Genomic DNA, 25,645 nt, shown 5'->3' on the forward strand with positions numbered 1-25,645 from the left:
GGGAAAGTATTTTCCTGTCTTAATGAGGCATCACAATGCTCAATGTGAAGGGCAAGTATAGTGAAAACGGGGAACTGGACTTAGCTCTGCAGCAGACTACAGCAAAATGGTGTGACTGTTGTGATGTCCCTGCAGAGAAAGAAGACGTGTTTACAAACAAGGACAAGGTACAAAAGGAGGTGAAGGCTGTACTGACTCAAAATGCCACGCTGAGCTGCGAGGTGGCCCAGGAGAAGACGGAGGTGAAGTGGTACAAGGAGGGGAAACTGATCACCTCGAGCAAGAAGTTCAAGGTGGAGTCAGAGGGCAAACAGCGTCGGCTGGTGGTGAGCCAGGTGGAGAAGAAAGATGCAGGGGAGTACAGCTGCGAGGCTGCTGGCCAGAAACTCACCTTCAAGATTCATGTAACTGGTAGGAAACACATTTTGGTTGATATTCTTTGATTATTCCATAGTCTGGCTGTGGAAACGTCTGTGTGAACGTGTCCTCTTTATTCTGACATGAAACTGTTTTGGGGAGGATGAAAATAAATGCTTACAAACATGCAGCTAAAATGATTATTTGTTTTTAACAGTGTTTCATCCAGCTCTTCCCCTAGGACTACTTTTATCATCAGCTGTCCATGGATGTCCAACTGTGATTTGTACAATGTGCAACACTGCTCTGCCAGTTGATATTTCAACAGTAGTAGTTACAGATCTCTACTGTGGCTGCACTGAGAAGGTTTGGTTGTTGGTAAAAGTAAGAACTTTTAGTCAGAGGCATTGCACTTGCCTTTGGTTTGTTGAATCCCATGTTGACGACCATTCGTTCCATGTTCTGTAAATGTAATGACCAGTCATGAATCCATTGATACCTTTCTAATTGTACATTTCTCATTAGTCTGAGAGTTTAGCACGGAGGTAGATCTCTCACTCCAGCTGCAGTAGAGATTGCTCTGGTGTCAGTATATTTTGCACAAGATCCGGTAAATTTTAACTTAGACTCCAGATAGCCATGGGCACATCAGCTGCATTCGGAGTGACCATTAGTGAGCTGGCTGATGACGAGGGTTTGTCTTCTGTTTTATTTGTAGCTGCACTCTACTGGTTTTTGCTCATAAGTCAACTTGTTCTCTGTTAACTTTACAGTTCTTGTCTTGTATTCTGAGCTGATCAGGACAGGGAATCTGTTTTCTCCTCTTCTTTCTTATGGCAGTGAACACATTGGAGCTTAATCCTGGTCAAGGTTTGGCATTTGATCAGCTATGTGGAGGAGCAACTGTACTGGGAGTCTACTGCCTTTCTGCTCACACAGACCTGGTGTCCTTGCAGGGCATAGCTTGCGTTCTGTTCCCTTGTAAAGGTCACAGTCTTTGCTCTCTCCATCTTGGGGCATTCTGCTCCTTCAGTCCCTGGTGTGCAATATATCTCTGCTCCTGTAGTAGACAGTTTTGCTGCTGCCTGTGGTGTAGACTCTAAACCATCAGCTCTTACTATTCCCACACCACGTGGATGTGATTCTGGGGCCTTTGGATCTGTTCCGTGAGTTGTGTCGCTCATGCTTTTGGCTCAGGAAACTGGCAGTTTCAGCAAATAGTGGTTTACAGAAAGGGTAGATTTGGGAGGTATCTGTCAGAGCAAATGAAACATGAACGTTGACAGAAAGACTATGGCAACAGCTGGAATCAACCAAGTTAATCCTCAGCAGCCAAAGCCAGCCCACGTCTTATTGCAGAGGTGTAGGGAGAAAACCCAGAAATGTAGTGCTTTTACACTTGAATTTTGCTAGCTGAGGGCTATTATTAGCTGTTTGCCTCAGAAACCAAAGGTTTTCTGTTCTCTTTCAGACCGGATGAGCTCATGGCTGCACAGGGTAATGTAATACCTCCTCCTCTGCCATACGTGGAGAGTGCTTGCTTAGCTACCGTTTCTCATGTGTACCACCGTAACATGACGTGCAAGTCCAGCCCTCACTGCAAAATGATGTGGTGTGAAAGTCAGGAGGGATTATGAGTACTCTTGGAGTGGTTGGCTCTTTCACTACAGAAATCCTCATCTTACTAGCTTCTCCCAAAGTGCAATGGCTTTCTGAGTCTTAATTTCTCCTCTTACCATTGCACTCAGAAAGCTTTTCAGGGTTCCTCTACCCCAGGGTTCCACTGGTAGCACAGAACAATCCCATTTTAAGGACATGTTGAATGTTAGGTGCTCAGTGTTGAGCATTATGGGACGCAGATTAGACCTTCTTGCTTAAAAGAAACAAGTGCTGCACACCTTGGAAGCCTATAGAAAACAAGAGTAAAAAGGGCTGATTCTGCCATCTCATTATCTCAGTATTTGTGGTTCATGCTGAAATCCTTATTTGAAGTGGGCCAAAGCTCCATTGCATTTGTGAGAAGTTTTGCATCACCTGGTTGGTCTAGGCCATGTTTGTTGTCTTGCTAATAAGCAACCCTTCTGATCTTCATCAAATCATTGTGGTTGGAAAAGACCACAAAGATCCCCACATCCAGCCTCAACCCATCCCACCATGCACACTGCCCACGTCCCTCAGTGCCACATCTCCATGGTTATTGAACACTTCCAGGGATGGTGACCCCACCACCTCCCTGCAAAGCTGTGCCACCACATCACCATTCCTCTTCAGAAGAAGTTTTTCTTAACATCCAACTTGAACCTTCTCTGAAAATCATCAGTCAAAACAGGGGCTGTTGAAGATGGGCGGAGAGAATGATGCTTCTACAGTCAGTACAAGCAGGGAGATCAAATGTAGAGTGTGTCAACTGCATTCTTGCATTGGCTTGCTGCCCTGCTCCCTCGCCTTCAGTGGACTGCAGTGCTGGTGGTAGAGCTGTGGTGTGAATCCTGGGATTGCACGTACTGCAACGGTCAGCAGCACAGGAACTTGAGCTGAACTTACCCTCCTGGGCAGCTGCTGCCACTCAGAATTCAGACAGCATGCAGAGGAGAAAGTCATGAAGGAAGGGAAAGGGATGGCAGCAGAAGGCTTCACAGAGTTACAGCGGGGAGGAAGGAGATAGGGGACAGGTCATGGAAGGGTTTGCCATGACTGCTGGGGAGCAGGAGCCTTCCCGGTCACCTGAGCTGGGTATGCCTGGATATGCTTGCATGAATGATCTGAATGAGTGGTCTTCCATGTCTCCACTGCAAATAAAAGGCAATGTCAATCCCCCTCACACCTGCTAGTCCTGCATTCATGCTTGGAGCCTCTGTCTTGGTATCAGCATCAGGTCTGTGGGATCTTTCCTGGGACCCAAACAAGCATAGGAAGCTTATTCAAAATTGAGCTGTAATTAGAAGCTGGCTAGCACTAGAGAAGTCCATGATGTAAGTGCGTCAGAAATATTCTGCACTTCTACAGCCTTTTGTAGGGCAAACCATGGAATAGAAATGGAAGCCCATTTATTTAGGGTTTATCTGTTCTCCCACTCCTCAAATAGGAACTAGCATGAACGCTCTCAGCAACCAGTTGTTGGTAAAAGGAGAACCAGATAAAACAGTCATTAAAGTAATCAATAAAAGATTCAATGTATCAATCGTTCCCACTTAGCAAAGTGATTAACTGAATCACCTTAACTGAAGTGTGTATGCCTAACTAATTACACTTGCTATCTCTCTGATGCTAACTCCATTTGTTGACACAAAGGGTAAGGTGGGCTTTAAACACTTTCTTCTATATGTGTTAGGTATTAAGAGGAGATGACCTCAGCCAGTTCTCTGAAGAATCAGGGGTTGCTGAGAGTACAAAACCATGCTTTATGCATAAAACTGAGCTACAAAATCTAATGTAGGCCAAATATTCACCATATTAAGGGCTATATCATTACCAAAGGGTAGAGTCAAAAGATGGTTTCTGCTCTTAAATTTCTATGGTTTCCTGATTTTGAGGTCTTCATAATTGAGCTGTACTTGGCTGATATCCAGTGCAGAGTGGAGCAATATCAAAAAGACAGACAGATGAAGATCTGTCATTGTCTTCATTAGAAGAAATCTGAAAATTAGGAGTCCAAGCTGATAGTAAAGACTACCCAGAGGGATGGGATGACCATAGGGACTGTGCTGAGGATGCATTATAATGTGTGATAAACACTGTGAAGCAGAGTTGCTCCAGGAAATGGTCCAATACAACATAGAAGCAACTTTTAATGTCTTCTAGTCACAAGTTGCTCATATCTAATGTATATTTTACCCAATGTTTTCCAGTTCAATTCCAGAAGCAGAGGATGCCTTTATCAACAAGCAGAAGGTGCAGAAGGAGGTGAAGGCTGCACCAACAGAAAATGCCACGCTGAGCTGCGAGGTGGCCCAGGAGAAGACGGAGGTGAAGTGGTACAAGGAGGGGAAACTGATCACCTCGAGCAAGAAGTTCAAGGTGGAGTCAGAGGGCAAACAGCGTCGGCTGGTGGTGAGCCAGGTGGAGAAGAAAGATGCAGGGGAGTACAGCTGCGAGGCTGCTGGCCAGAAACTCACCTTCAAGATTCATGTCACAGATGAGAGAAATTGTTTCGACTGTATTGAACCCCCCAACAAAGAAGGAGGGGAAAGTTAAGTGGTTTGACACATTTAACCCCAGCATTCAGTGATGTAGACGGTGCTTAAATTCTGTTTAATTTGTGTACATTCCTGTTTGCCTTCTGAAGCTATGAACACAGAGGACTTGGGTAGCCTCAGCTTAAGACAGGCTGGAAATAATTTGGGAATTTCCCTGGGGATCTCAAGTAGATGCAATGATAGCAAAATGAGAAGTCAATAATTACAGGGGAAATTAAAGAATATTAAAGATATCTTCAGGGCACAAGCACACCCCTGCAAATGCTTCTTCCTAAATAGTCTCAGAGACAGCATTTGGTCACAGTGCTAGAAGGCGGCATTGGTGGTTTCTATTAAATTAAAGAAACCTGCAACTAAAAAGGTTTTCCCATATTGTCTTTTGTTTTCTTCTCTATAGCAGGTACAAAAGAAATGCTTAAAAATAGAAAGGCTTCAAGCTGGTGCTTTTCATTCCAAAATGGAGGAAGACAGGCGTTCTATTTATGAAGAGAGTCTGATAAGAAAGTGGAAAAAGGCTTTTTACCAGGGTCTGTAGCAACATAAGAAGGGGCAATGGTTTCAAAAGTGAAGAGGGTAGACTCAGTTTGGACATGAGAAAAGTTCTTTATGATGAGGGTGGTGATACACTGGAACAGATTGTCCAGTGCAGGTTGTGGGTGACTCATCATTGTAGTGTCCAAGGGCAGGCTGGATGGGGACCCTGGGCAGCCTCATTTAGTGAATGATGTCCCTGACCACGGCAAGAGGTTGGACTGGATGATCTTTAAAGCTTCCTTCTATACCCAAACCGTTCTATGATTCCATAGGGGAAACCATTTTATTACTGCCTCTGAAAACTCAGGAGATATTAGAATTATTTTCAGAAATAAGTAGGTGAGAAAAATACATTTCCTCACTATGACTTAATCACAAACAGAATTTAACCTTGACCCCTCACCTGGCTTTTGCTGGCAAAGCAACTTACAACTGTCAGCTTTTTTGGACAATTTAATGCCTGTCCCCTTGTATGAAACAGACTTTTCAATGACTGCGTATGCTGGTGTGCTGCTGGACAGTGGGGAAAGGGGTGTTTTTTAATTTTTGAAGATTTTGGAACATGATACTGGTGGAAATGAAAACAAGTTTAGGGCTATCTAAGCTGTTTTGGTCTGGCAGGGAGGAAGTTCTTCACTGGCAATTGATATAGTTCAGATGTTGGCATTCAGTTCATAGCACTGTCAGGAAATGTGAGTGGGAAAGCTGTCCTCAACGGTACAGTCCAAAGGCTAATTTGGGCATTTGGGGAAGGCTGTGTAGAAAAGATTCATGTCTTAAATGTGCCCATTTGCCTTCAATTCCAGAAGCAGAAGATGCTTTTATCAACAAGGAGAAGGTGCAGAAGGAGGTGAAGGCTGCACCAACAGAAAATGCCACGCTGAGCTGCGAGGTGGCCCAGGAGAAGATGGAGGTGAAGTGGTACAAGGAGGGGAAACTGATCACCTCGAGCAAGAAGTTCAAGGTGGAGTCAGAGGGCAAACAGCGTCGGCTGGTGGTGAGCCAGGTGGAGAAGAAAGATGCAGGGGAGTACAGCTGCGAGGCTGCTGGCCAGAAACTCACCTTCAAGATTCGTGTCACAGGTAAGACAGGTGTTGTATGAAATACAGCAGAGAACAGTAAAGTAAAATCTAGTTTCTATTATACAGTGATCCAGTTGCAGTAGTCTGTGCTGAGGTTTTTCCCCTATACTTGATTGCCTGGGTTTGTAGCAAGTATTTGGATTTAGTATGGCACAAAGACCTGTTTCAGTCTGTCTGTAGAATAATAATTACTGATATATGTACAGTGGAAGCAATATTCAAGATATTATTCAAATCTCTCCAGTGCCTGAGATCCCAAACTGTAATTCTTGTTCACCGAAACATTTGACTAAGATAAGTATATGCAGTGAGGCTGGAGTGCATGTTCTACGTGCAGCCTTTCGTGGCAGGAGAAGCAGGAACTTCTCCTAGTAGTACACTGACTTTTTACTATGCCTTTATATTGGAGGCTGCATCTGGATAGGTGAGTCTGCTACTCACAGTAAGAGACCTGGTAGAGCTGACTATTGCCAGAGCTCAAAGTAAGATAGATATCTGCAAATCACACACAAAGAAGAAAGGACTGCGTTGGTGAGCATATTTCCTTTGTGCCTTTGACAGTCACAGTTGTGGCAATGGTAGAGGCCATGAGGAGTCTGTTCAGGAAGCCAGGAGTACTGTTCTGGGTCATGAAAAGGCAGCCAGTGGTTTGACTATCACATGTTTATGTGTTTTGATGTTTCACAGTGGGTCTTAAGCAAAAGGAACTCAGGTTTTGGTTGCCTGCAGGTCAGATGTTCTTTTGGGTTAAATATGTTTGCATAGTGACTTGCAACCATGGGACTGGTGTTCAAGGACCCTCTTGGTTCCTTCAGTTCCTAGGTTCTTTCTTGCCTAGATTTGACACTTTGTTTCAACAGAAGAGCTGATATTCTCTATGAAGGCTATTAGTTTGGGCACAAGTGGTAACCTAAACCTGTTCCAACCTGTACATACAAACCTGCAAGATGGTCTCATTTCAGTCCTTCTGTTTTTCTTTTCTTCCCTCAGAGCCAAAACCTGTGTTTATAAACCAGGAGCAGGTGCAGAAAGAGGTGAGTGCTGCCCTGGCAGCAAGTGCCTCCCTCAGCTGTGAAGTAGCACAGGATCCAACTGGAGTAAAATGGTTCAAGGATGGAAGACTGCTTGCCTCCTCCAGAAAGTTCAGAATGGAATCTGTGGGCAAAACACGGCGTCTGGTTGTGGAGCAGCTGGAGAAGAAAGATGCTGGAGAATACATCTGCCATGCTGCTGGCCAGAAGATGACCTTCGAGCTGGAAACAACTGGTGAGCATTCAGAAATTCTCAGCCAGGATTTTGTAGCCTTGTTGTGAACTGGGTTTTAGGGTGAAATCTGAGTTTTCTTTGCACCTGACAGTGTGAGAATTTGCTCTGGCCCTTTGTGTACCTCCCTGGTGCTCAGTTGTTCCTTCCCTTACTTGGGGATAACGTCATTTATTCAAGGTGATGTCCAAACGGGCTTGTTAACAGTCCTCTGCAGTGCATTAAGCTCTCATATGTCAGCCAGAATATATGCGTGTTCTATAGCCATTCCTACATGTTGAAAACACTGCACTGTGCTTAAGCTTCAGCATATGTTCCAGTAAGTACAGTTCCATTAATTCTAGGGAATTGGGTGAATTAAGCATTGATCTGAAGGCTGCCTTTGCCCAGTGCAGAGATGGAAGGACTAATGTAGATTTGACTTGATATTTTCCCTTCTAGGATGGGAAGGAGCTCTGTCAAAGTAAAAAAGTGTGCATTACTTCCCAGGGAAATAAGAGAAGTCTCATTATTCACAGGCGGTGAACTCTCATTTTCTCTCTCAGTCTGCAACCAGGCTGGGTTGCTGTTTCAGTACTGGCTGTTTTATGCAGGAACTCTGCTCCTGAGGTTAATCCAAGTTGTATCCAGGCCCTTCAGAAGGAAAGGGAAATAGCAGCACAGAAATATGGTCTGATTCTGACATAAATAAGTGCAGACCTAGAGAGTTAAAAGGGATTGTGTGATGTTCAAGGGACTTTGAAGCAAAGATGTCCCCTAGGTAAGATTTGTGGCTGACATTCCCCATACATTGTGGGCACACAAGCTAAGGAGAGACTAGTGATGAGCATGCAGAGAAGCCAATGGTTCAGACAGGTTTGTAGTGACACGACATTGTAGAGTTCTGTCTAGTTCTCCTTGGCATAGTTTGGAAAATAAAGATGAGGAGATTGGTGGTAACCAATATGGCTTCCTCAAGGTCAAGCCATGCCTGACAAACTTGGTGGCCTTTCATGATGGAGTAACAGCATCAGTGGATAATGGGAGAGCAACTGACATCATCTACTTGGACTTGTGCAGAGCATTTGATCCCGTCCTGCATGACATCCTGGTCACCAAACTGGAGAAAAATGGTTTTGATGGATGGACCAGTTGCAGGATAGGGAACTGTCTGGATGGTCACACTCAGAGAGCAGCAGTCAATAGCTCAGTGTCCAGGTGGAGGGTGGTGTTGGGACCAGTGTTATTTAATATTTTTGTAGGCAACATGGAGAGTGGAATCAAATGCAGCCTCAGCAAGTTTGCAGATGACACCAAGCTGAGCGGTGCTGTTGATGTGCTAGAGGGAAGGGATGCTACTCAGAGGGACCTGGACAGGCTGGAGAGGTGGGCCCTTGGCAGCCTCATGAACTTGAGTGTGGCCAAGTACAAGGCCCTGCACCTGGGTCAGGGCAATCCCAAGCACAGGCACAGGCTTAGAGGAGAATGATTTGAGAGAAGCCTTGACCCTGAGGAGAAGAGTTGGTGTGGAGGGAGGTGTCCCTGCCTATAGCAGGGGGACTGGAACAAAATGACCTTAAAGATTCAGTCAGTTCTATTGTTTTTCTATAATTAATTTTGCTTGAAAGGTTTTAGAATAAATGAGATTCTGGTTTCCATGAAAACTGTTTGCAGGGAGCTCCATTGTAGCTAGTAAGTCTATCTTTAAGTTCAAGGGCAATAATGCATTGACTGTGTTGAAGAGAGAAATGACTCAGGAATGGATGATGGTTTAGAATAAAACATAATCCTACTTATTTTCCAAGCAAATATGTGTAAGGAAAAGATGCTGCACTCAGTTCTGGAAATACCCTGACAAATATATCTCTAGTATTTCACAGCTGGAGATATCAAGATTGTTAAACCACTGGAAGATGTGGAAGTGAATGAATATGGGAGTGCATCTTTTGTCTGTGAGATTTCACACGATGAGGTTCAGACCCAGTGGTACAAAGATGACAACAAGCTGAAGGCTGATGACAACTTCAGAATGCGGCTAGATGGTAGGGTGTAAGAGGGAGATCTTTCTCCTGAGTGGGGGGTGGGTTGGAGATGAAGCAGAAAGGACATCTGAAATGAAGTGAAGAAGGTTCAGAAGGGAGTTCCCCTTTTTTTTTGGGACTGAGGTTAGGGTGGAACAAGTGGCATGGACCAGCTAACATCATTTGCAAGAATGTCAAAAAAGTTGAACGCCACCAGGACCTTTGACAGAAATAAAAACTCCTACCTACCTACCTTTCTGCCCACAAAATATCCAGCTAGTCTTTTGGGTTTTACTTTTGCTAAGTAGAACAGATTATTTTCTTACGAGTTTGATTTTCTACTTTTAAACTTCAGATTTGTGTTTGAACGTTGAGGGATAAAAAACATAGCTTGACTTTTTCTTCATTTTCTCTGTCTGTTTGAAAAGAACACAGGGTTTTGGTTTTGTTTTGTTTTTTTAATATATGCAATATTAGGGTATATATATGATGTTAAGTGTGATAAAGAAAAGGGAGACATTTGAGTTAGCACACTACTCAAGAGTTCAGTCCCCAGCTTTGCCACTGTTACCATTATAAGGGCAAGAACATCCTGGAAAATGAATTTCTCCTAAGTAGAGTCATTACATTTGAGCTACAGAGACCTTTACTAGGTGAAAACTTGTTGTTCAGAGCTAAGTTGCTGTATTTAACCAAAGTAATTATCAATGTCTGTGTTTCATTGAACCTCTTTTCCATTTCGTAATGCGAGGAGTTTGATATTGGGATGGGAAGGTCATGGTTTGATTTGGATGTTGGACTGGGAATCAGAAGATCTGGACTCTCTTCAGGTTGTCAGTCTTATTGTCTGACTTCTTAACAACATTCCTTTCTTTAGAATATTATTTAATGATGTTTTAAGGCATTTTGAGCTGATAGGTGTAGTGTTCATGTGACTTCTTAACAACATTCCTTTCTTCATATTATTTTTTAATGATGTTTTAAAGGCATTTTGAGCTGATAGGTGTAGTGTTCATGTGCAGTTATGCTGATGTGAGTAAGTAGGGTGATAATGTAAGGGTTTTTTACATTCCTTCTACATCTCTGCTTTCTCTTGTTCCATCCTTCTTAAAGAGCAATCCATTAGTCTAATAAAGGAGCTGTGTGATGAGGATGTGACTGAGCCTGAAAAAGCCAAGTTTGAATGCGAGATATCCATTCCTTCTGTGAAACCTCCCAAGTGGTATCTACGTGGGGAAGTCTTACAGGCTGGCAGAAACTTGATTATGCAGCAAGAAGGCACCATCTGACCATACCGAAAACCACCACTGATATGACAAGCACCATTCAGTTCTCAATTGGCAAATCAAAATCCACAGCCAATCTGCTTGTCAGAGGTAACATATCCTGGCTTGGTTTATATCATGAAGATGAAGAATTAATTAACGTACAGCCTTCCTTCACTGGGGTCTTTGAAATATTGTGTGTGTGTCTGGAGGGTCTGCTCCATTTCCAGTTCAAAGTCGTTGGACACTAAATGAGACAGCTGCATCTCAGTAAAAGATCTGTTTGAATAGCTGTGATGTGCTTACTATTCAGATCTGCAGAGCTGAGGTTTTGTCCTTGGCTATACCAAAGAAGTCAAATCAGGTGAAATTAATTGTATTTCTGAACTAGACAAGGTTAAGTTTGGTAGCACCTAAATTTGATGCAGTTTGTCATTGATTTCACCTGAAAGAAACTTCCAGGTTTTTTATCTGCTGTTGTCCCCAGCGTAAGAGTCTCCATTCACACCCTAAAGTACTTGTTATATTTTCAACTCACTCTTATTTGAATAAAAGCCTCAACTGGGAGCAATTTAATAAGCACAGAACAAGAGCTGGACCTTGCATTTGGTAGATAATATACAGTATTACTTTATAGAAATGTAGTCAATGGCATTCCCTATAGACAATCGTTTGTTTTATCTTTGGAGTGGTTCAAAAAACCATTGTGAACTTGACATTATTAGGAATGGAATACACGCAAGAGACTTTCCTCTTCTTCCAATTGTCCTCATCCTTTCTTCTCTTCCACCCCTGCTTTGCAGATTACCATATACAAATCACCAGGAAGTTGGAGGACAAGACAGCTTTGGAATGTCATTCTGTCATCCTGTCCTGTGACTTCAGGCCTTCTCCAAAGGTTGTGAAATGGTTCAAGGGCCACACACTCATCAAGCCCTCTGAGAAGTACAAGATCAAGAGGAATAAGCATTCAGCAGAGCTCAAGATTCTGAAGCTGAAGCCCGATGATGCTGGTGTGTACAAGTGCAAGGCAGGAATTGCAGAGACTGAGGCCACGCTGACAGCTGAAGATATGAGCAGGGAGGGTGGCCTCTTCCATGTCCTATTTCACCTCAGACTTCTCGTCTTGAGGTTGATTTCTGCCGTTCTCTCCTGCTAACTTTATAAATGTATAGTCTTCACTGAGAAGATTACACAAAGATCATCTAGTCCAACCATTCTACCACATCCCAGTATGATTTATAGTAACAGTGGTAACAGTTCACCTTGTTTCCCCACAGCCTGCAATGTAGAAGTAACGAAGCACCTGCAGGATGTGGAAATTGAAGAAGAAAGCTCTGCTGTCTTCTCCTGCGAGCTGTCTTATGATGACGAGGACGTGGAATGGTTCCTGAATGGCAACCTCCTTTACACCAACAATTACAATGACATCAAGAACACTGGCAATTGCTGCACAATGACAATGAAGCAGGTTAAGCCTGAGGATGCTGGCACAGTGACAGTGAAGTCAGACAGGGTGTCAGAAAGCGCACCTGAAGGTGATAGGTGGGTCTGATCACACCCCTCCTGGATGTAAGAGATGCTAAGGAGCTCCAGTTCATTCTATTGTGCAGCAGTCCTGCTTCTAAAGCTCACCTCTCTGGGGCTCAGATAGCCACCAAAGTCATGATGGGCTTTCTTCCAGTGATTTATGGAATTAAGGATTTATGACTGCAGGGAGAGATCATTCAGTGTGTGTTTTGCCTCTGGGATGACTAATGACCAGGCTGTGAGCAACCTGATCTAGCTGTGAATGTCCCTTTTTATTGCAGGGGAGCTGGGCTAGATGGCCTTTAAGGGTCTCTTCCAATTCTAAGGATACTGTGATTCTAATCTGCTCTCCCCTGCAATTAAGCTCTTTTACTCTATGCGCTCAGAGTTTGAAGGATTTCCTCTTTCTCCTTACTTTTGCATTTGGTGGAAGTTTTTTCCCCAGTATAAAAATCTGATGTGTGAAATAGAAGACAGATAAGAGTAGTCAATAATACAGGAAAATCAAAAGTGTTCCTCTTAATCCTGTGGCCTGCTGTATGAGCTCTGCTCCATGTGAGGGCAATGCCAGCTCTCCAGCTTTAGAAGAGCTGCATCCCAATTACTTCATATGATATCAGTCCCACCCAAAGCAATGCAGGCTGTCCCTCCTGTTCCCTGTATTCTCTTACTGATTAGTTCAGAATTCCATAAAGCGTATTCAGTCAACAGACATGAAACCGCTTTAGGTTCTATCTTGGTGTCGTCAGTAGTGGTGAAGATTTATTTATCCCTCTTTAAAAATCTGAAAGCAACTGGAAATGTCTGATCTTCTGTATCATGTTGTTCTGTTTTGCCTGTTTAATTGCAGAGAACCCTGCTGTCTTCATGAAGTCCTTGGATGATGTTTTTGGTGAGGAGCGGGGTGTGATTAAATTGGAATGCGAAGTCTCTATAAAGAGAAGGTCAAACCAGTGTGGAAAAAGGACGGTGTTGTGCTCCCTTCTGGCAACAAGTATGAACTGGTACAGTCTGGGAAGACCCTATGTCCCCTTATCCATGACCTCGAGATGTCAGATGCAGGTTTCTATACCTGTGATATTGGCACTGATGTTGCCAAGTCAAAGGTCGGCATTCAGGGTAAGTACTGTGGAAAGTAAAGGAGTGCTGAAAGCACATTCAGTGTGGTCACTATGTCTTACACCTATTCCCCCTTGAGCCTTAATAGTTTCTACAATAGAAGTGTATTACTGCAATTTAGTGCAGTGATGTCTGGAAAATTCCCATTGCTTTTGATGTAAATGTATCTCATTTTGCCATGGAAATCACCAAACACATCAAGAATGTCCTGGAAATATTTCCTTTCTAAACATCCCTAAAATGGAGAAATGGTTTGAACACCAGTAGGGGTAGGATGGTAACAAATGAGCTAATAGAAACAGTTAATTTCTTGTCATAGGCAAAACCCTTTTTCTCACGCAGCATCTTAGAGTTGTCCTCTCTGTTAGGTTTTTCCCTCTGTAGCTCATTGAATCTTCATTCTGCTCCATGGACTGAGCTGCTCGCCTTGTAGTTCTTCCAGAGCAAAGACAAGAGATTCACGTCTCTTTTTTTTATAGCTTTCTGGTAATTCTGAGTGGAGAATGTCTTAGAGAATACATCAGTAAGGAACACAGCCATGTTCTGCAAATCCTGAGTTAAAACACCAGTACTGCTACTCACATATGTCACAAATGCCTTTTCTCCATATAAACCTCATACTAACCTATCTCTTATCTTCCAGAGCTGAATATTGGCATTACCAAACGGCTGAAAAACACTGAAATCCAGGAGGGAGAAGATTGTACTTTTGAATGCATTCTCTCCCATGAAAGCATTGATGAGTTCAACTGGACACTGACTGGAAGCAGAGTGGAAAGTGGTGGGCGATTTAAAGCTTCTAACGTGAGTCGGAAATATACTCTCATTATCAAAAGTGTGACTCCTACTGACACTGAGGAAGTCGTTTTTACTGCCCGTGGTCTAACCTCCAAAGCCTCTCTGTCTGTGAAAGGTAATGAGATGGGAGAGATTCTGGGGTCTGATTCCTTCAACTGTCTTCTGATAAGATTGTCGTGAGAGCTAACTCATAATATGGTTAAAGTGAATAGCAACCTTCTACTTGAACCTTGAAGCACTGAGAATTTCTCTTAAAAATAAGTAAAAGGAGGAAACATTTTACACAAATGTGAGAACTACCCAAAGCACTGGGGTAGTGTTGGCAATGGTCATCTCACTACAGCTTGTTCCATTAACAGTAAATCAGGAATGATCTGTTGAGGGAACTGAGGGAGCAAAAATCCTCTAAGTATAAGCTGAAGGGATGGCCTTCACATCATCTAGCTGTACAACAAATTCCTATCTAGAACATGTGCATCTGAGAGCATCATCTGAGGCTCCCAGTGTGATGAGTGGAGAGAAGAGAGAGGCAGTTTTCAGACATGGTTCATCATCCTCAATTGGGTAGATTTAAGAGAAAATAAATGCTGCCTGGAATTCTATTGTCTGTACTTTGCAGATTACTGCTGGCTGTAGGATGGCCTCTGTTGCAAGTGCCTCTCTAACTTATCTCCAGCATGTAGATGCGTGTATTTTGAGAGAGGCATCCTACCCTAAGTGTATGTTACTCAAAAAGCAATGTTTTCTTCCAGGAAAACCTACTGAGGTTTCAAAACAGCTGGAGGATAAGACAGCAGCAGCAGGGCAGGACATCAGCCTGAGCTGTGAGCTGTCAAAACCGGATTTGAACATCAGGTGGTACAAGGATGGCAAAGCAATCAGAAAAAGCCAGAAGTACGACTTGCAGCAGGAGGGAAGTGTGGCCATTCTGATCATCCATGACTCTACTGCCAAGGACAGTGGGGAGTACCCCTGTGAGACAGAGGACTCCATAACAAAAGCCAGGGTCACTGTGCAAGGTGAGTTGAAAAGCACACTGGGGATGGCATGTAGAGAAGTCGAGGTAAATATCTGCAGCCTGTGGGTGATGTTTTTCTCTTCTGTTTCCTTGAGCAGGATCAATTCTTAGTTTTCAGAAAATATGATGGATTAAAATCTTTTCCTTAAAATAATCTGGAAACTGAATGATTCTCCAGTGTGATGTGGATCTGGGCAGCCTGGTCTGGTGGTTGGTGACCCCTTGGAGGGGGTTTGAAACTAGATGATCTTTGAGGTCCTTTTCTACTCAGGCCACTCTATGATTCTGTGATCATTCTATGATTCTATGATCTTGGGTGTTAGTGAGCCAAGAAAAGATGGCAATCTGAATTAGTCTATATTGAATATGTGTAATCCAAACTATATGCAGTTTATCAGATGAGATCCTACCAGCGCATGTATAATGGTATTGAACTTTCCAGATATCTACTGGAATTATCAAACCTATGTAAATGGGTGGACTCTGTGGTCTTCTTAGACTCTTTGCATCTCTATGTGATATTCTGAAATGAGGGCAAAGGAGATTCAGGACACCTCTGTATGCTTGGGACTTGTTGGGGTAACAAATCCCTTTGTCCTACACCCTCATCCTTTTTTTTTTCCTTCCAGAAAAACCTAATTACTTTATCAAGGAACTTTCAGATGTGAAAATTGAAGAAAGTGGAAGTGCACTTTTTACATGTCAGAGCGAGAAAGCCGCATCCTTCGTCATATTATCAAGACATTATCCTGGTAGAATTTGTACATTTATGGCAGGTCTTTGGGGCTGCAGCTGTCTGGCCTGAATAGCAGTTCACAAGCCATGCACAGAGCAAGCTGCACAGAAAGGGAAAGAACTACCGACTAGAGCAGTGCTATTGAGAACTTTATGTATCATTTAAAAACCAAAAATGCTGATGTACGGTGAGGCTGGTGACCCAGAAATCAGTGTGAACTTTCTATCTCTGACCTTTCTGAGTTACAAATAGTCCTCCAGAGTTCTAGGCAAAAATTCCCTTATGCTGCATTCTGGGTAGTTGTCACGGTTTAGACAAAAATCTACCTGTGTCCGTGACAGGGGGGCCGCAGGCAAGCGAGGTGCTAGAAGGAGCTGAACCTCTGTCCCAACTACTTCAGAAGCAGCCCAAACCCCCTCATACACGGCTAAGATCTCCTTCTCAGTTGGAGTGTAGCACTCCTCTGACCCTTTATATGCTCAACTCCAAAGTCCCGGGGGTTGGCCTTGGGTTTCTCCTAAAGCTCTTTGCCACAAACTCCAAGTGGGACCTTTCTCTCCAGCAGCAGTGTAGAGGATGTTCTTTACATCCTGTCCCGTCCGTACTGGCCCCAAGGCCACGGCACGGGCTATCTCTTGTTTTCTCTGCTCAAAAGCCTGCTGCTGCTCAGGACCCCATGAGAAATTATTCTTCTTCCGTGTTACCTGATAGAGGGGGCTCACTATGTGGCTGTAGTTTGGGACATGCATTCTCCAAAAGCCCACTACTTCCAGAAAAGATTGGGTCTCTGTCTTGTTGGTGGGAGGAGACATAGCAGTGATTTTGTCAGTCACATCTGCTGGGATGTGTCGATGCCCATCTTGCCATTTTACACCTAAGAACTGGATTTCCTGTGCAGACCCCTTCACCTTGCTGCGCTTAATGGCAAAACCAGCTTGCAAAAGAATTTGGATTATCTGTTTTCTTTTCTTGAAAATCTCTGCTGCTGTATGGCCCCACACGACAATATCAACAATATACTGCAAGTGTTCAGGAGCAGTAAAAGTATTCATGCTTTATATGACGTTATGATGTGGAATACTGATAGCAAAATTACGAAATTATTAAACCATGACACCCTGGTATTTTTCTTTTTTTTTTCTTAAATATTTTCCTTTTTACTATTTAAATGTTATGGGCACATCTTGTAGAAACACAAGGCTGTTTACAAAGAAGTGCATGCTGTGTTGCTGTATGATGAGCAAGATACATCTATTCTTCATCTAGCTAGAATAGTTGCTGAGCCTTAAGAACAGTTTCAGAAAGCTTTGGGAATTTGGGCGTTTTCCTTGTTTCTGCAACACAAAATGAAAATTTACGCTGTATACAAAGAAAAGGGGAGTCCAAACTTGTACGTTAAATTTGAAGGAGATCAATCTGGGGTAATATTTAAAAAAAAAAAAAAAAAAAAAAAAGGGGGAGTGTGGTCATCAAATACTATAAAATATATTAGCTGTTACTAGAATGCCACTTATCTTCCCCCCATACGAATCACTGTCATGTTGTATGTAAATTTGTGAGGTGGGTTTTGAAGCTGAAATTAAAAACTTCTTGTATGGCTGTCTTCATAGTGGCTATCCAGACTATCTGTAGAAATAACAGCTATTATGTAGTCAGCTATTCACCAGTTTTAACTGATTATAAATTACGTTTCAGGGTGGAGAACATAGCATAGTGCCTGACACCTGTGTTGATCCTGAGGGCATTCTTGATTCTGTGCATTATGATGTCATGGAAATTAAAGAGCAAGCTGAGGCAGCACATAGTTCCATTGTATCCCTGGGGGACCCGAAGGAAGATACTGGCTGGTTTGAAAAGCAGCTGGAGAAAACTAACTTTGAACTGATGGAGACCAAAGAAGAGCTAACAGAGAGAAACACCAAACTACTTAAAACTGAAGAAGAGCTGATGCAGAAGAACAAAGGTGAGTTATGCGATGTGAAAGGTAGAAGACAGAAATAGTTCATTAATCTAAAATAGAAATAACCAGTTTGAGTAGGAGTTAGAGGAGATGTTCTACCTTTGGAACCATAGCCTGTAGATAAGTGATAGTTTGTTCCTTGTGTATATTCAGGTTCAGCAATTCCACGGTTTTTGGTTATTTCTTTTCTTTTTTCCCCCTCTCCTTTAAACTGCAACGAGCAGCTTTACGCTTTCGTAAGTATGGGGTTAAATGTCTATATCTTGATTTTTACTTTTATATTGTAATCTCTACTCTTCTTTATGTCTTGTTGATGCAATGTTTTCGTTCCAAGAAATATAGAAAACTTTTGAATCACTCCCAATAAGTGAAGACCACATGCAAATTAATTAATCTGTTCAAAAGCTACCTAAACGTTAGAATATCTGGAAAAAATGATTACTTAATAAACTATCTATTGGCTACTTATGTAATACAACCTTTTCTGTGTGTTACAGACTTTGAAATGCAGGTGATTAAATTGGATGAGTCTGTTGAGCAACTTAAAGAAGCAACTGAGGTAACTTTATCAAGAAGATGTTGTGTAAAATTGTTTTAATACCAACTTGTGGTAGCTTAAAATGCTATTCCAGTAGGCTCCATTAATAGATTTCTTACCGAGCTTAGATTAACTGAATTTGCCTTTAATGCATTGTGTAATTCAGCTACTTAACACTACATTAGAAACTGATGACTGATTTTTTTTTATTTTTTATTTCCAAGAAAATGAATACACAAAATGAAAGGATTCGAGAGCTAATGGACATCGTGGTGCAGAAAGATGACATTATTACAGAGCTACAAGACTTAAAATCTCATTTAGAAGAAAAAGTAAAAGATTATGTGAGTTTTACACATCTCCGTATCCTTATACAAAAAAAGAAAAACACTAATTCTATGCTTGTAATCAACACATTTTTGGAAAAGTGATTTTCTGTATGTAGCTGGTACTCGCTTGAAATTGTAAACAATTCAAATTTATCTGAAGGTAGTTGTTGTTAACACAAACAACAAAAATATCAGTGTGTTCCACTAACTCCTGCCTCACACTCCTACATCAGAGGAAGAGCAACAGTAAAAGTATGTTGAGTAGAGTTGGAAGTACAAGTAGGAATGGTCAGGATATCTCCACGTTCTATGCAGTCCATAAAACTTTATCCTGACTAATGTACTGCCAGCTACTGAATATGTGAAGACTAGCTTGATTAAGTATGTGTGCATACCACTTCTGGTGGTTTTTGTTCATTTTTTGATGTTTGGTAGCCTGAAGTAGCTCTGAAAACATTTATAGTTAATTCTGTCACTCAGATCTCTAACCTTGTAAGCTTAGCAACTTGACCCTTCTTAGTCTTTGACTGTCTGCATCACTGCAACTTAGTATTTCCATGGTATTAAAGCTGACTGTGATGAGTAGTCATGTCCTCACCTATTACTTCTTCCAAGAACAAGGCTCCAACTCTATCTGTGAGATTGTGTGGCCTGAACACTTCTGAGGCTTTTCTTTTCATAAGTTACTAAAGATGAATAATCAGTCCTTGGCAGTGCCAGCATGGCTTAACAATCGTCATCTTGTAAGTAAGGAAGCTTCACTTGTGGTCAAGGACACAATCTAAAATATGCGTGACAGAGCTGACTAAGCTTTAAGGTTGGATTATATCTGTCACGATGAAAGTGATTTTAGCAGCTTAGCAGAAGTGTGATGTGATGAACTTGTATGAGAGCTGACCATTTGCTCTTTGACCATGTTTGTAATTTTGTTGACTTCTTGGAAACAGGAAATTCTTTGATAAACTGCTAAACTCTTGATTGTGTGCAAGTCTTTTACTTTGTAACCTGCTAGGCTCTTGCTTTCCCTTGTATACTCTACCGAGTATTGCACTTGTCATTATCTGAAGGTGTACTTGTTCTGTCTTCTATTGAGATTTGTAACTGATGTCTATAGAGTCACCGGGTAAATATTTTAGCTGTATGGTTTTGTGTAAATATTTGCCTACAGAAGATTACTGAGACTTAAGTGCTCCTTTTGTTAAGCTTCAATGTAACTGATCTTATATCAATACAGGAAAAGACTACCTACCATTTAACTACCATTAAAGCAGAACCGGCAGAAGAGAACACTAATAAAGGAACTGAAAGCAGCCAATTTTCAGTGCTTTCAGTTAAAGCACTGAAACAAGAGAAAACTGAGTTGGAAGTGGGAAGAAAGCGCAGTACTGATGAGGATAAGCCTACTGTGGAAGAGCCACCTCCAAAGAAAGGTACAGTTTCTTCCATCGTTGAACAGGGTGTCTTCCAAAACAATAAATTGCTTCCTATTCCGAATCGGAAGCAAAAGGCTGTGAAGCGCGTACCTTATGGTATAAGGAGAAAAGCCACTGTGTTAAACTGTAAATAGAAGTAACTGTTATGTAAATATCCCTTTTTCAGAAGGTCCTATGCTGTTCATTTTTGAATGCTTAAGAATAAAAGTTTTTTGCACTATTTTTTTCCTTTTTGCTGCTTTTTCCTCATCTGTTGATGCACTTGCAGATTTGGTAATAGTTTTAAAGCAGTTTCTTTAGGATTGTTTCAACTGCTGTTGCTGATCTTCTGAGTAGCATCAGCTGTTCAAGTGCTTTTTTTTGTTTGTTTGTTTTGTTTTTCCTGAAGCAACTATCAAAATTGTTGATGACCTGCTAATTGCTCGCTCATGGGCAATATTTGAGCAAAATGGTTTGGATAAGCTCTGATGCATTTAACTTCACTTCTGGGCACAGCTGAGCATCAGTGTTCCTAGAATTACGGAAGGCATATACAATGTAGAAGGGAAAATCTAAAACTTAGCTGTAGTCCCTTCCTTTCTTGTATTCCTCTTGCAAAATATGTGCAAGGGAGAAAGTCAAGGCCTTCTTTGGATGAGATGCTGTTCTTGGATGATTTGTCCCTGCTGCCTTTATTTGGCATAAATATTGAATCCTAATGTGACCACTGAATGGCATCACATATAAGCATCTTACCAGAGACTGAGGGAGGGATGTGGACTCCTCCATACTCCAAATAGTAGTGGGTTTGTTCTAATCATATGACCAAAGCTCTCATTTAACAATTAATGCCAGCAATGCTCCACATAGGAATTAAAATGGGTAGCTGATAGTCACAATGTCAGCATGAAGTTTTCTGTTAAGAAGTACTGAGTATTCAATCATGTTAAAATTTTCTTCTATTTGTGAGTATTAATAGCATCCAATTTCAAAAACTGCTTAATATATATTCTTTAGCTATGTTAAATATACACAGTAGAACAATGAGCACAGGTATGTTGTGCTGGTTCTTTTGTAGAATTAGTTATATAAGTAGCACGAGCAAAAGTGTTTTAGGAGATGCTAGGTTATCTCAGCTTCAAGTTCAGGGTATTTACACCATTCTCTGAGCTTTTAGGTCTTGTTTCCTATGCTCTGTAATAATGCTTTTTCCCTACTTCCTGTGTAAGGAGCTTCTAGACTGAACATTACACATCTTCTCCCTAGTCTTATTTATCTTGCTTTAGTGCTTGCTTGTTGTTTTCAGCATAAAGTGTTTAGATTACTTATAAATCATATTCCCCTCACTAGTGATGCTGGGAGCAGCAATCAAAACCCAAACCTGGTTTAGGGTGGAATATGCCACTGCTGTTTCTTCAGTATGACTTTTAAATCAGTTGAGGGCTGTATATAAAACTCCTTAGATGAGTTAAGAAGCTGTTTCCATGCAGTACATGTGAATCTGTATGTAATGCAGGCTGCACGTGGGCGCTACAGCAGAAGTCGCTTTTGATAGAAAGAAAATGCATGTGATTTTAGCTAATTGCTCACCAGTTAAAGAAAAAAACAGCCCCAAGCTAATGGAATATTTATGGAAACTTGAATCTGCAAATTTGTACAACTTTATGAATGAACTTTATATGCAAAAGAGTAAGTGTGGACAGAAGTAGGAATCCTCATATTTTGTTTAGAGATCAACTGAATAAGAGAGACAGATATCAACACTTAAGTGATCAACTTGTCCAGGGTTTTATCTTTCTTTTGAAAGTAAGAGGACTGTGAGTTGGAATGAAATTTCTTAGAGAACTGTTTATCTACCATTTAGATGTAGATGGAGTGATTCCTGGCTGCCTTATAGGGATTGCTGAAGCACGGAAGATAGAAAGAATATAGCTGTGAATTATCTATCTCGTTCCCATGTTTCTTAAATCTAATTAGATTTTCTACTGGTGTGGAGTGGAAGGTTTGAGTAGTGCCATGGTAAAAGTGTTCTTCCAGACTGAAAACCTTTTGCTGTTAATTCTGTATAGAAGTCTGAGGCACCTGATTACGTGTTCAGAGAACTTTAATTCCTTCACTAGTATCAAATACTATGTGATGTGAGGGCATGGCTTGCATATTATGACAGTTTTTCACTTAGAAGTTGCTACTTGGTGTTGTGAACTGCTATGTAATAATGATTTTAATCAATCTGAGCTACATTCCTTTTCCCTTTTTTTTGTTTGTTTGTTTGTTTGTTTTACAGTAGTTGTAAATGAGAGAAAGAAAAAGGACACTGTAGAGCAAAAGAAAATTGAACACATGAAACAAAAGTGCTCCACGTACCGAAAGGAAGTACTAGCACTGAGGGAAAGAACTGAAATCTTGGAACATCATTTAGCTGTGCTTGAAGAACAATGCAGAAGAGAAAAAAATAAAAAAGAAGATTTCAGTAAGCAGGTAACAAGCCTGCGTATTCAGCTTTCTTTTTCTGAAGAAACAGCTGATGCCCTCCGTGAACAAATTCTGCAGGGTCAAGCTGACTATCGGGAAATTGCTTCTGAACTGGATGAACAGAAATCTATAAATATGACACTTGAAAACAAAAATGCCCAACTAACTAACAACATAGAAGTTGCCAAAGAATATATAATTGATAAAGTGTCACAAGTAAAAGAAATGCGGACCAAATTAGATGAATTATACAAATGTCACTTAGAGTTTCACGCCATCGGTACTGACTTTGTCAGTGTAAAGGATTCCTCAGACTGTGAAAAAGATGAGCCAGGGACATCTCAAATTAGTTCTGGATGCATTCAGTCACAGACTTCTTCCATCTCAGATCTTGTGCAGGACCTCTCCTTTAACTATAGTCTTGAAAGGATTTGGGAAGTATGCAGAAGTATTGTTGATGTTTCCTCACAAAAAAGTCAGCACATCAAAGCACTGCTTCAAGACAATGAAAACCTAAAGGCGGGACTGAATAATGCTGAAAATCATAATCGTCATTCAGAGAGTTAGGACGCTCCTTCCTGCTAAACAGAGAAACAGAGAGAGAGGGAAAGCCAATCTGTTAGCTGTTTATGAGCTTCATACACAAAAGAAACAGCACACTAGCTCATGCAAAATGTTAGTCATTAGAAACTGAACAGCACTCCTTGCCCCAGCTTAGCAGTTGTGTGGATTCCCAAACCCACAGCTCCATGGTGCTGTTTGTTCAGACCCAGAGTGTCTACAGGTAGAGCCAACCATCTGCCTAGAAAGTCAAAGGGGGTCAAGTGACCAGGACAGGCACAACTGACATCAGCACCCCCATGCAGTGTTTGAAGGAAAAGCAAAAGTGCAAAGAAACCGAGCAAATTCAAACCAATGTGTCCTTTGAGAAATGGGTGCACCGTGGGAAAACGCCACAGCAGACAATCCCACAACAAAATGGGCATCATTGAACGAAGAAAGAGGCTGAAGTGAGTCACCTACACGCCACTTCTGCACATTCCACCCCAAACCTGGTTTGCACCAACAGCAGAAATCAGTGGGTTTTGGATCACTTCTAATACTAAGCAAGAGAAGTAATACTTGCATTCTGTGATTCCTCCTCCATATCCAACTACAGTCTTCTCAAAATTCAGAATTTATACAAACTTATAAATAAATGCATCACTCATAAAGCCAGATGTCTGTATTACTTTTTCTTTATCACTCTCCTTTCTGGCAAGTGCAGGTGACCAGCAAGCTGTGGATTTGATTCTCAATATGGAAGCTGGCACAGATTTGGGGACCAAGTTCCAGTGGGAGAAAATGTAGAGCAAGCAGTGGAGGTGGAAACTCAAAAAAGAAAGTAGCTTGTCAGCATGAACACTCCAGAAACAGGGCAGCAGTCAACACCTCCTTGCAAGACACCGATCTGCTTCCCTGCTCCATCAGGCTCCATGCCAGCCCAGTACAGCACTGCTCCTGGACACAGCAATCATTTCACCAAGACTCAGCTCAGCTACCACCATCACACAGTGGGACCGGCAGCCTCCAGCAGTCCCTTCAACCCAACCTGTTCTGTGATCCTGTGATCTGTGACCACGGGTGAAAAACAACTGCAGCTGCATCTGAGGCTGCCCCAGGACTGACTCAAACACACTGACATGGCAGGGGCAGAAAAGAGTTCATTTACAAAGTGAAAGCAAAATGTCTAACGGAAGAGACCAATGCTCAGCCTTTCCATTCTGAGCACTGTCCAGCTGACACGGCGCACTGCACCGCTGTGCCAGCATGGCTCCTGCTTGGAATGGCTGCTTTCTGTGCCCCATCAAGGAAAAACTGCAGGAAAGATAACTTCAGTTTCACAGTCCTGACGTTGGTGTTACCAGTCCCCAGAGTAGTTCAGAATATCCTCAGGGTTGCTATAAATTTTCAGTGCTGACTACAGCCCTTTGGAGTGACTTTCATACACCCACGTCCTTCTGGTCCAGGGGGACTCTGAGCACTTGGTTAGTTCCACCTCATGTTGTGAGGAAAACAGCAAAAGCCTCTATAAGGGCTTGCAGTAGCCAAAACCTGGATCAGAATGCTCCTCCTGTAAGACCTTAAAGCTTAGAAAATGTAACAGAACTACTAGGTTTGCCATCATTGCAAGGTGGCAACAGCCCTCTTTGTAGGCTGAGGGTGCAGAACTCACTGCCTCAGCCAAAGTCAGATGTGCATTCTGACAGTTACTGGTGACACGCATTTCCTGCCCTGCTTAGAAAAGAGGTGTATTTTGTGCTCATATAGGAAGTGCTCAAGAAACGTGTAGATGCGGTAGGCAGGGCATGGTTTAGAAGGGAAATATTGGTGGTAGGTGGACACTTGGATCATTGGGGATCTTTTCCAACCTTGGTGATTTGATGATTCTAATTTAAAGGAGAAAAGACAACTTTTTAAAGTAATCTGGAAGGTGAAGTGCAAATGTCCAATCACACAGGGATGATCCCAGTTTGGAATCCAGCCTCTGCCCCTTCTGCTTTGGGTGCATGAGCTCCTTCCTGATGTAGCAGCTTGCTGGCTCCCTCTGCACCAGCCAAGGGAAGTGTGCCATGTGAGTGAATCTAATGCAGATGTCAGTACACAAAGAGGGCAAATAGGCCAGCACAGAACCTTTCAGCATCACACCACGACCACCCAACAGCAACCTCCAGAACTATGATTAACAAATAGCAGTAGGATTTACCTTTTCCTCCATGACTGGCGATGACTGCAGCGACAAACGTAACAGCCAAAACAGAGCAGCAATTGCACAAAAAGCAAGACAAAAAAAAAACAACAAAAAAACACAACAACAACTATTAGGGAATGAAGGTCATGCAAACATGCAGCCCTATCAGAGACAGCGAATGCATGCACTTTTATTCATACTACTTGGAGGTGTGCACTGTACCCATTCCCCTCCTCAGATGGCAGCAGACACACACACCCCCCAGCAGTTCTTGCACCATCTTCTCTCAAGTGACAAGGAAGCAC

The 25,645-nt window shown here is 42.1% G+C and overlaps 3 protein-coding genes across 3 annotated transcripts; all 3 read left to right on the forward strand.

The window, feature by feature from the left end:
* The first annotated feature begins 7,116 nt into the window (after positions 1 to 7,116).
* LOC146755160 (obscurin-like protein 1) lies at positions 7,117 to 10,807 on the forward strand. The gene is made up of 2 exons (XM_085526387.1): positions 7,117 to 7,435; positions 10,546 to 10,807. Exons 1-2 carry the CDS (start codon positions 7,117 to 7,119, stop codon positions 10,719 to 10,721), a joined length of 495 nt encoding a protein of 164 aa, XP_085382513.1. The 3' UTR covers positions 10,722 to 10,807.
* A 575-nt stretch (positions 10,808 to 11,382) lies between these two features.
* On the forward strand, positions 11,383 to 14,259 carry LOC146755161 (obscurin-like). Its single transcript, XM_085526401.1, has 3 exons — positions 11,383 to 12,242; positions 13,078 to 13,346; positions 13,990 to 14,259. The coding sequence occupies exons 1-2, from the start codon at positions 11,932 to 11,934 to the stop codon at positions 13,109 to 13,111; spliced, it is 345 nt and encodes a 114-aa protein (XP_085382527.1). The 5' UTR covers positions 11,383 to 11,931; the 3' UTR covers positions 13,112 to 13,346; positions 13,990 to 14,259.
* Positions 14,260 to 15,806: 1,547 nt separating this feature from the next.
* On the forward strand, positions 15,807 to 20,641 carry LOC146755162 (uncharacterized). The gene is made up of 4 exons (XM_085526453.1): positions 15,807 to 15,914; positions 17,594 to 17,861; positions 18,356 to 18,417; positions 18,621 to 20,641. The coding sequence occupies exons 2-4, from the start codon at positions 17,669 to 17,671 to the stop codon at positions 18,825 to 18,827; spliced, it is 462 nt and encodes a 153-aa protein (XP_085382579.1). The 5' UTR covers positions 15,807 to 15,914; positions 17,594 to 17,668; the 3' UTR covers positions 18,828 to 20,641.
* Positions 20,642 to 25,645: the final 5,004 nt, after the last annotated feature.

Source organism: Coturnix japonica, chromosome 36 (genome assembly GCF_054131305.1).
Source record: "Coturnix japonica strain WE chromosome 36, WE-NBRP24, whole genome shotgun sequence".
Classification (NCBI taxonomy): domain Eukaryota; kingdom Metazoa; phylum Chordata; class Aves; order Galliformes; family Phasianidae; genus Coturnix; species Coturnix japonica.

Coding starts and splice junctions, on each gene's coding strand:
- LOC146755160 (XM_085526387.1), top strand. CDS start 7,117: ATGGTCTCATTTCAGTCCTTCTGTTTTTCTTTTCTTCCCTCAGAGCCA. Junction 7,436..10,545: donor CTTCGAGCTGGAAACAACTG/GTGAGCATTCAG, acceptor TCCTTCTTAAAG/AGCAATCCATTAGTCTAATA.
- LOC146755161 (XM_085526401.1), top strand. CDS start 11,932: ATGATTTATAGTAACAGTGGTAACAGTTCACCTTGTTTCCCCACAGCC. Junction 12,243..13,077: donor AGCGCACCTGAAGGTGATAG/GTGGGTCTGATC, acceptor GTTTAATTGCAG/AGAACCCTGCTGTCTTCATG.
- LOC146755162 (XM_085526453.1), top strand. CDS start 17,669: ATGGAAATTAAAGAGCAAGCTGAGGCAGCACATAGTTCCATTGTATCC. Junction 17,862..18,355: donor GCTGATGCAGAAGAACAAAG/GTGAGTTATGCG, acceptor TGTGTGTTACAG/ACTTTGAAATGCAGGTGATT. Junction 18,418..18,620: donor AACTTAAAGAAGCAACTGAG/GTAACTTTATCA, acceptor TTTATTTCCAAG/AAAATGAATACACAAAATGA.